The sequence below is a fragment of the Brassica oleracea genome, chromosome C1, assembly GCF_000695525.1.
Source record: "Brassica oleracea var. oleracea cultivar TO1000 chromosome C1, BOL, whole genome shotgun sequence".
NCBI lineage: Eukaryota > Viridiplantae > Streptophyta > Magnoliopsida > Brassicales > Brassicaceae > Brassica > Brassica oleracea.
In genome coordinates this window covers 9,529,180-9,539,552 of record NC_027748.1, presented here as the reverse complement: position 1 = coordinate 9,539,552, position 10,373 = coordinate 9,529,180, and the positions used below count along the sequence as shown (strand labels likewise).

Here is a 10,373-nt window from a genome sequence, read left to right as displayed (position 1 = left end):
ACGAATGTGGAAAACTGCACTCCAGAACCAAGAGTTCATGAACAGAAACCAACATATTCATAGTAACGTCCTATCTTGTTTGAGAGGCAACTTATAGTATAGTGTAATGAAGAAGAAGAGTCAGCCATGGAAATGCATCGCTAGGCTTAACACAGAGAAAGTAACAGAAGCAGGGTCCTGACAATGACCATGGGCTCTTCTCATCATGGCTACCATGTCTGTTTCCTGAACAAATTCATTAATTATTCCAGTTCTCTAAACATAACATCTAAATGTTGTAGCTTCTCAATCTTACCATGACATTCTCCATTGAGCCAGACATGCAATGCGTGGCCAACGTTAGAAACTCTAACAGTAGGCTTGCCTCCTTTATTCTTAAGGTCACTGTCATCTATCTTGAACCTATAATATAGAAAATTAATCAGATAAAATTCTTATGTTTCTTTTTGATGTTTTCTTCTTGAAATTCCAATTCATAAAAAGAAATCAGACTTGTACGCTTACTTTGTTGTGTACCATCCGTAATCATAATTGTTTTTGGATCGGTCTCGGTGAACACCTTGAAATCAAACTTCTTATTTGTCTTCTTTGACTTCATATAATTCCCTGCAGTGTGATGAGAGACAATCTGGAACATATAGCAACAAAAAAAAAAATGAAAGTAAATAATCTCTTAATTTTTTGCCGATACAATACCTGAGTAGAGTGGTTCCCTTGAATTCACCATGCTCCTTGATGTTTTTCGAGTTCCAGAAACGGGGGAAGTCAAGCAACAATGAACGCTTGATAAAGAAGATTAACCAACAGAGGTTCTGAAGATTCATCTATAATTTATAGGTTTGGCGTGAAGGAAACGGAGAGGTCGACATCGCATCTGAATTAAATGACGAAAACATTAATTGGTAAATCAAAAGACATACGTTGAACAATAGGGAAGATTAATGTTTGGTGTTTGCAGAGAAGCTGAACGGAGACGGCAAAGGTAAAGAGACGAAGAACAATTAAAAAAAACCTAATCGACAAAACGATGTGTTTAATAACATAATAAAACATTAATTGAACGGAAAAACTCAAATCATACCATATAATATAAAAACCAAACGCGAGAACATAATTACTAAACCAAACCGAGAATCATGGACCCCACAGTCTTTATAAAATACATATGTGTACACTTTAAGGAGCGAGTAAACTCTCCTATCATAAATATATATTAGTTTCGGCTATCAATGTACAAAGTATCCTTTAGTTTAGTGGTATAAATGTTGGTGTTTATATCTCAATAACTCGGGTTCGAGCCACAAGCTTGACACTTTTATCACACTTTTTAAAAGTGGGACCCACAGACCGCTGACGTGGCGGCACATGAATGAGGCAAATGCCTTATTATATTATAGATTCTTATGCTCGTGTTTCTTTTAAAATGCATTATCTTATCATATCATATATCAAAAACCAAAGTAATATACGCTTATGTACCTAGCGAAAACCCTTAATCGATTTTGAACCTACATTTTTTTCAATTGACTATTAAGCCATCATGTCAGATTAATTGGCATCTTAATTAACTGACAACTCATCATAACTCTTTTAATTAGTACAAAATACATAGTTACTGTTGTTAAACTAGAGAATAGAATCTGTATGTTTCTGTCTATACATAAACATAAAGTGTGCCCTTTATATATAGGGAATTACAAAGAGAGAAAAAGGAAAGACTACAAATATGGAAAGTCTAGAATATAGAAATAGTACAAATCATAAACCAATAAGGATAATGGAAAGAAGGAGATGGCCGACTCTCTCTCTCTCTAACCGGACCATCTCTCTCTCTCTCTACCGGTTATGGACATCCATCATATAGTTTATAACACTCCCCCTTGGATGTAATAACCATACAGAGTTTGTAATACGCTTTGGATGTTGCCACATTAAAACCTTACCAGGAAAACCCAGTGGGACAAAACCATGGTGAAGGAAAAAGAGTACAACACGTATTACTCCTCCTGTTCTGAACATCACTGAAGGTCTTTCAGTCTACGCATCCCAATCTGATGCTTGAACTTCCTGAACGTGCAAGTCGGAAGTGATTTGGTGAACAGGTCGGCTGAGTTATCGCTGGAACGCACTTGGACTACTTGGACCTCGCTGGCTTTCTGAAGTTCATGCGTGAAGAAGAACTTGGGCAGGATGTGCTTCGTCCTGTCTCCTTTGATGTAGCCATCTTTGAGCTGAGCAATGCATGCTGCATTGTCCTCATACATCACTGTTGGTGCGTTATTGCCTTCGGACATCCCACAATCAACTCGAACATGTTGGGTCATGGACCTCAACCAAACACACTCGCGGCTGGCTTCATGTATCGCCAAGATCTCTGAATGGCTTGAAGATGTGGCCGCTATCGTCTGCTTCATGGAACGCCATGATATGGCCGTTTTACCATGTGTAAACACATAGCGTGTCTGTGATCGAGCATTGTGTGGATCCGAAAGAAAACCTGCATCAGCAAAACCAACTAAACCTTCTTTGTTTTGGTTAGTATAAAATAGACCCAATTCTTTCGTTCCTTGCAGGTAACGAAGAACATGTTTAATCCCGTTCCAATGCCTTTGGGTCAGACAAGGGCTAAATCTAGACAATAGATTCACGGCAAAACATATATCTGGTCGTGTGTGACTAGCCAGATACATCAAAGCTCCTATGGAACTGATATATGGCACTTCGGGACCAAGGACATCTTCATCGTCCATCTTAGGACAAAATGGATCAGTGTCCAGGCCGAGGGACCTCACGACCATGGGGCTCGATAATGGGTGAGACTCAGCCATATTAAATCTCTTGAGTACTTTTTCTGTATATGCCATTTGATGCACAAGGATTCCATCATTAATGTACTCAAGCTGTAATCCCAAACAGATCTTTTTTTTCCTAGATCTTTCATCTCGAATTCTTTCTTAAGATATTCAACTGTTTGGTAAATCTCTTCAGAGGTTCCTAGGATATTCAGATTATCAACATACACTGCTATGATCACAAATCCTTTTTCGAATTTCTTTATAAAAATACATGGACTGATCGGGTCATTCTTATAGCCCTCTTTCACTAGGTACTCCCTTAGTCTATTGTACCACATTCGACCTGATTGTTTCAGTCCATAAAGTGATTTATCCAACTTTATACAATGTTGTTCTCGAGAACTCGATTTGTTTTTCAATTCAATACCCTCTGGGACTTTCATATATATCTCATTATCCAGTGGACCATATAAGTATGCAGTTACTACATCCATTAACCGCAAGTCTAAGTTTTCTCTTATAGCCAGACTTATTAGGAATCTAAAAGTAGTAGCATCCACCACAGGGGAATATGTTTCTTCATAATCGATTCCTGGTCTCTGTGAGAATCCTTGTGCAATAAGCCGTGCTTTATATCTTACTACTTCACCATGTTCATTTCTTTTCCTCACAAAGACCCATTTGTATCCAACTGGTTTGACATCATATGGTGTTTGGATTATAGGACCGAAAACACCTCTTTTCTTTAAAGAATTTAACTCTACGTTTATAACTTCTTTTCATTGGATCCAATCTGATCGCTGAGTGCACTCATAAATAGACGTGAGTTCATGATCCTCGTTTAAATCCATAAGTTCAAGTGCTACCTTGTATGCAAATATATCATCAATGTCGACATTCTTTCTGTTCCATTGTATACCAGACAAGACATAATTTATTGAGATCTCATTATTATCAGGACCATCAGTACCATGAAGCTTGGCGTCCCAAACCCCATTGTTTGGCACATCTGGACCGGCCGTGTCTAGGGCCTTAGGCTCGACCACGGCTATGTCTCGGGTTTTAAGATCAGCCGCGCCCGGGTCTCGGATATCATTGCCCTCGGTTTCATTCTCTGCACCTTTCTTTGTTTTCCGAGGGTTCTTATCTTTGGAACCTATTGGTCTACCACGTTTCAAACGTTGTCTAGACTTTGTATCAACTTGATTGTGTCCCTCTTGAACATCGATACGAATTGGTGCATTAGCAGCTGGTATATATGACTTAGTCACTCTTTTCGGGTCAGCAAAGGAATCTGGCAATTGATTAGCTAGCTTTTGTAAATGTATTATCTTTTGGACTTTTAAATAACATTCTTGAGTTCGAGGATCTTGCCAAGATAAGGATGTTTGATTCCATGTAATTTCTTTTACCAGCTTATTATTATCTCCCCCTAATGTTGGATGTTCGGATTCATCGAAATGACAATCCGTGTATCTGGCCTTAAACAAATCACCCGTAGTTGACTCAAGATACTTAATAATCGTGGGAGAATATATCCCCATCTTCCTTTGAGGTCCCATCTTTGTTCTCTGTGGTGGAGCAATTGGAACATAAACGGAACAGCCAAATATCTTAAGATGGGATATGTCTGGCCCATGACCCGTAAGCAATTGTGATGGGGAATATTTATGTTCACTAGATGGCCTGATTCGTATGAGTTCAGCCACGTGCAAGACCGCGTGTCCCCAAGCTGTGGCCGGAAGCTTAGACCTCATAAGCAATGGTCTAGCTATCAGTTGAATTTGTTTTATGAATGATTCAGCCAAGCCATTCTGTGTATGTACATGTGCCACGGAGTGTTCCACACTTACCACCATGGACATACAGTAATCATTAAACGCTTGGGACGTGAACTCACCAGCATTATCAAGACGTATAGTCTTTAAAGGAAAATCTGGAAAGTGTGCTCTCAGACGAATGATCTGAGCCAATTATCTCGCAAATGCCAAGTTACGAGTTGATAGGAGATAGACGTGCGACCATCTTGTGGACGCATCAATCAAGACCATGTAATATCTAAACGTCCCACAAGGTGGGTGTATTGGTCCACAGATGTCTCCTTGTATTCTTTCCAGAAAGCTTATTGTTTCCTTAGTCACTTTGACAGGTGATGGCCTAACAATGAGTTTCCCTTGTGAACATGGCACACATGTTAGATTCTTATTGACAACTTGTTTTCCTTTCAATGGATGGCCGTTTTATTTGAAATCAACTTTCGCATCATGGTCGAACCAGGATGACCAAGCCGGTCGTGCCAGAGAGTAAAATTCTCGGTGGACACACAGTTTAATATGGCATTGGCCTCAATCATTCCGACCTTAGCATAGTAAAGGCCAGTAGAGAGCGCATGTATAGAATCTAGGACTTTCTTATGTCCTTGGCCGATCTCAATGATCTGAAGGAAATCTTTTTTTCATTCGCCCTTAGTCTCAATATGAAAGCCATTCATTCGATTGTATTTAAAGCTCAATAGGTTTCTCTTAGAGCTGGGTGAATACAATGCATCAGATATCTCTAGATGCATACCCTTAGGAAACATGATGTTAGCCTGGCCGTAGCCCTCTATGAGACTGGCTATATCCGCAATGGTATTGATATTGGCGTTTTTCAGAGTTAGATTTATGAAATATCTTTTGTCTCTTAAGATCGTGTAGCTTGACCCACTGTCCACAACGAACACATCCATATCATCTTTCATTCTTCAAAACAGATTATAGAATGATACTTTAGAGACTTCTTTTATAAAACTCTCATTCATTAATAAAACAAGTTCAAAGCAATCAAAACATAGAAAACACAAAGCAAAGAACAAAAACATAGATGGCCGAAATCAACTTTGATCTTTTAAACAATTTGAAGTTTCATAATCCACGAGATCATCCCGTTCATGATTGAAATCTTCTTCACCATCTTGATAAGTCATATGAGCTTCAGGATTCTTCCCCTTCAAACTCTCTTGATAGAGGTCAACGAGATGTTTGGGAGTCCTACATGTCTTAGCCCAATGATTACCCATACCACATCTATGACACACAAATTTGGTCGAGTTTTGTGGCTTGAAAGATGTACCACGGCCTCGGCCATGACCACGGCCTCCATAAGAGTTTCCTTGGCCACGGCCATATGAGTTCCCTCGGCCTCGACCAAACGAGTTTCGGCCTCGACCACCACGTCCATGCCATTTTCCACGACCACAGCCGTGTTGTCTATCACCCTGGACATGGTTTGACTCTTTCTTAGCCTCTACGGCCGCATCTGCCTCAGGTAATGAAGTTGTTCCAGGAGGTCTCAATTCACTGTTTCTCATCAACAATTCATTGTTCTGCTCAGCGAGCAAGAGACAAGAGATCAGATTAGCATAAGTAGAGAAGCCCTTCTCACGGTACTGTTGTTGTAACAACACATTGCTTGTGTGGAAGGTGGAAAAGGTTTTCTCAAGCATATCTTTATCCGTTATATCCTCACCACACAGTTTCAATTTCGAAACTCTCTTAAATAGGGCCGAGTTATACTCGTCCGGACTTAAAGTCCTGGATTCTGAGATTCCTCCAATCATACATAGCCTTTGGTAATAACACCTTTCTCTTGTGATCATATCTCGTTTTCAACTCTGTCCAAAGGTCTAGAGGATTCTCAATAGTCAAATACTGATCTTTGAGACTCCCAATAAGATGATGGCGTATAATCAATATCGCTCTGTATCTATCTTTCTCACTTGCATTATTTTCCTCGGTGATACATTCACCGAGTCCCTTGGATTTCAGGATGATCTTAGCATCAAGTGCCAATTGCAAGTAATTATCACCAGAGAGATTTAGGGCAGCAAAATCCAAGTTGTTGATTTTCGACATCTGAAATCATATGTTTCATTCTAAGGATTTATAATGTTCTTGTGATGCATACAAGACAATCAGATATGCAAATTGGTCACACGACCAAACGAATATGATGCATGATAAGCCGCACGACCAAGATAGATATGATGCAATCAGTTCATAATGCAATTCGGTTAAGTGATGGACAAACAAGCCTCACGGCCAAGACAGTTTCTAAGTGTAATTGCAATCAATCAACGTTCATTCGGTTATGTATGAAAACTATCATGCTAGCCGGATCTTTATCAAGTCGAGAATGTATAAATCAGTTAACCTAGCAAGCGATTTCTAATTCAAACGGATCAAGCAATCAGTTTCAGTTTCAAGGATTTGATTTTAATCAAACAATCAAACTAGTATTTGATTTCAAATCATTAGGGTTTCAATCAAATAAGCAATACGATTTCAATTTGAAACATTCAATCAGTTTTATCAATTTAATCAATCAATCAGATTCAAGTATGAATTTAGCAATCCTAGCAAAACAATTTCTATGTGACCATTCAAGCAATCAAGCAATCAATTGATTTCGATTTCAAGAATTAGGGTTTAGATAAAATCGAATATGCATTAGCTTTAGGGTTTGAATCGATTTCATGCATAACATGCATTATGCATGTATGCGGCTAAGGGTTGAGATATTAGGGTTTCGATTTTATGGAATCGATCTTATGATCATTAGTTCGATTTTACTCATTGGGGTATTGATCTATTATCTTAGGGTTTCGATTAGGGTTTAAGGATTACCTTATCCTCAAGTCGGGTTGAATGGACCACCAATGAGAAGAGACGCGAACTGGACTTTGCTGATCCGGAACACGAACGAGCTGCTATCGGGTCGCGAACGGATCGAGTATCAAGCTGAGCAGGAACAGACTGACATCGTCTATCGCTGAGCTGAGGCGGGTCGCGAACTGTCTGAGTTTGTGTCTCACGAACAGGCTGAGATCGAGTTGCGAGCTTGCTGATCGGGAACAAGAGCTGGATGTTGCTGAACACGGGATGGGATGTATCACGATCGGGATTTATGTTCTCGCCGGTAAGGATGTTCGCCGAGGGGATTAGGGTTTGATTTGACGGGTTTGTTTTAGCTTAGGGTTTAGAGAGTAATCGTGCTGATAACGTGTTATGAAACTAGAGAATATAATCTGTATTTTTCTGTCTATACATAAACATAAAGTGTGTCTTTTATATATAGGGAATTACAAAAAGAGAAAAAAAAAGAGTACAAATATAGAAAGTCTAGAATATGGAAATAGTACAAATCATAAACCAATAAGGATAATGGAAACAAAGAGATGGCCGACTCTCTCTCTCTCTAACCGGACCGTCTCTCTCTACCGGTTATTGACATCCATCATATGGTTTATAATAGTTACAACTTTTTAAATGTTTTCTATTAATATATAACTAGATTAAGATCCGCGCCTTGCGCGGAATAAATATTATATATATAAATTATTGTATGTATTTTATGTTCTTACATATTATTAAATAATAAATATATATTGAATAATTAAAAGTCAATAACTATTACATATATAGTTAAATTGGTGCGAACGTATAAATCAATTTTATTAATCCAAACAATTTTTTTTAAAATTTGATAGGATATGTAATTAAATTAAATGATATTAACATACATAGTATATTTTTAATATTAATGTCTATTAAATGATACTTTCTACTCATATGTTATTTTTATCATGTGTATCTTTAATAGCAAAAACTTTAAATTATTGTTAACAAAATTTTCATTGTGGGATTAATAATTTTAGTAATTTATAATTTTAAAAAAATTATCAATGTTAGTTCAAAACTTTTATCAAAAACAATTATTCAAAGTAAATTTTGAAACTAAAATATTTATTTATTCAATATGGTTTATAGTTTAATTTAGAATGATATATATACATATATATTTTAAATCTTAATGATTAATTAAATTAGACTTTTACTTATATGATTTTGTAATCATTAGTATTTTGTCATAACAAAAATTTTAAACCATGGATCGTCAAATTTGAATGTGAGACTTTTAACAGTTTTAGTAATTTATAGTCGTTTTTTAAAATTCAAAATATAACATATACAGAAAAATCTAAATCTAAATTTTTATAATATGGTTATTGTGATTTTTTAATTTTAATAGTTTAAAATTAAACAAATTTGATAAGATACATTAATTTTTTATCTGATCTTTATTATTCAAAATCATTAATTGTCATATATAATGCAATTCCGTAATCTTTATTTAAGGAAATAATAAATAACATTAATAATGAATTTATGGTTAGTTTAATAAAAAACTTATTATATAATTAGATGGACCAACCTATTTCTCTAATAATTCGAATCATCTTAATGATGACACGTGGCTACAAAAAGAAGTTTAATGATTCACAAATAATATATAGGAGATTAACTTTCAAACGAGCTTTTCTTTCTCCTATAAACACTTTAGTCTCCTCAATAACGTAGTTGGTATCCATCATGTTTGCGTAAACCTTGGTAAGAACAATCAAAGTTGTGCAGCGGCTCTGTCTTCTTTGTCTTGAGATTAAAAACAAAGATAGAACTTGTGTTATCCCTTTTAACACTGAAATAGATGGAATCTCTAATGAATCCGTCATTGCCGAGCACAGTGATGCCTTGATCCAAAAGCATTGACTCGTCTCCCAAAGAACCAACGAGTTGGTGATTCCTCATCCTCAGGAATCCTAGTGAACAAAGCTTGATAACCCTGAAGGACCAGGTTTCAGACCTCGGCCTCCACCATTTTTCAACCTTGAAGACTTCTCCTGTCACCGTGACTACAAGTTTTGTCGGAACAACAAGACCTAAACGTAGTCTTTCCACAATAACACCGCACTGAGACCACCTCCATCGGAGGCTTTAATAAGAGGTCCTAAAGAAAAAAACCAACAAAATTAAATGAAAAATGAGTTAAAAGAAGAGAACCGGTGTCTAATATGACACTTTTAGAACTGGTAAGCACCCTATACGTGCTTCTTTGTTATTGGCTAATGTCTTCTCTCTGTTTCTCTTCCTCTTCGTCGACGTTGGAGAAACAAGAGCCTGAATCGTCAACATCGGAGGAGGCGCAAGCTGTGACTCCGTGGGTCGTCTCCGGTAATGTCGATCACGGGAAGGTGATCGAAAAGTTCGGCTGCGATAGGATAGACGAGTCGCTGATTTGCGTGTTTGATGATTCGGTTTTTTTTTGTGTGTTTAATGATTCGGTTTTTGATTTGCATTGATGGGGATGTTAAAAGTTATGTTCTTTTGGCTGAGTGAGGATGAATGGGTTGAACAAAGTAACCAGGAGAGGGGAGAACAAAGTAACCAGGACTCTTGGGTCTCGGGAATTCATGCGATACTACAAACATAAGCCACCACCATCTTCTCAGAAACACATTGTCGACTCTCTAGCCACGAGGTTTGTTTCCTGTGATAAGGGTTCGTCAGTTTCGTTAAAGTTTCAGACTTTTTATTTGCATTTTCCCTTGATTTGATCTTTTGGAGCTCAGCTGCGTTTATATGGTTGGTGATGTATAGTGGTGGTTAATCAAGTAAGTGTTCACGCTGGTGTGTAGGAGACAGTTTGATTTGGCGAATAGGGAAGCAATGGATGAATCTGCAGAATGGCGGAGAATGTTTG

At 37.5% G+C, this 10,373-nt stretch overlaps 1 protein-coding gene and 1 pseudogene across 1 annotated transcript in view; both read right to left on the bottom strand.

Annotated features, from left to right (window-relative positions):
• The window catches only part of LOC106330878, a 1,295-nt pseudogene extending 471 nt beyond the window's left edge, over positions 1-824 (bottom strand).
• An 8,357-nt stretch (positions 825-9,181) lies between these two features.
• The window catches only part of LOC106330867 (probable F-box protein At4g22165), a 4,997-nt gene continuing 3,805 nt past the window's right edge, over positions 9,182-10,373 (bottom strand). Inside the window, exons 3-6 of the mRNA XM_013769272.1 lie at positions 10,297-10,349; positions 9,988-10,091; positions 9,681-9,702; positions 9,182-9,586 (exon numbers count right to left, since the gene is read on the bottom strand). Coding sequence (XP_013624726.1) covers positions 9,182-9,586; positions 9,681-9,702; positions 9,988-10,091; positions 10,297-10,349 — 584 coding nt within the window. The remainder of the gene's footprint in view (positions 9,587-9,680; positions 9,703-9,987; positions 10,092-10,296; positions 10,350-10,373) is intronic.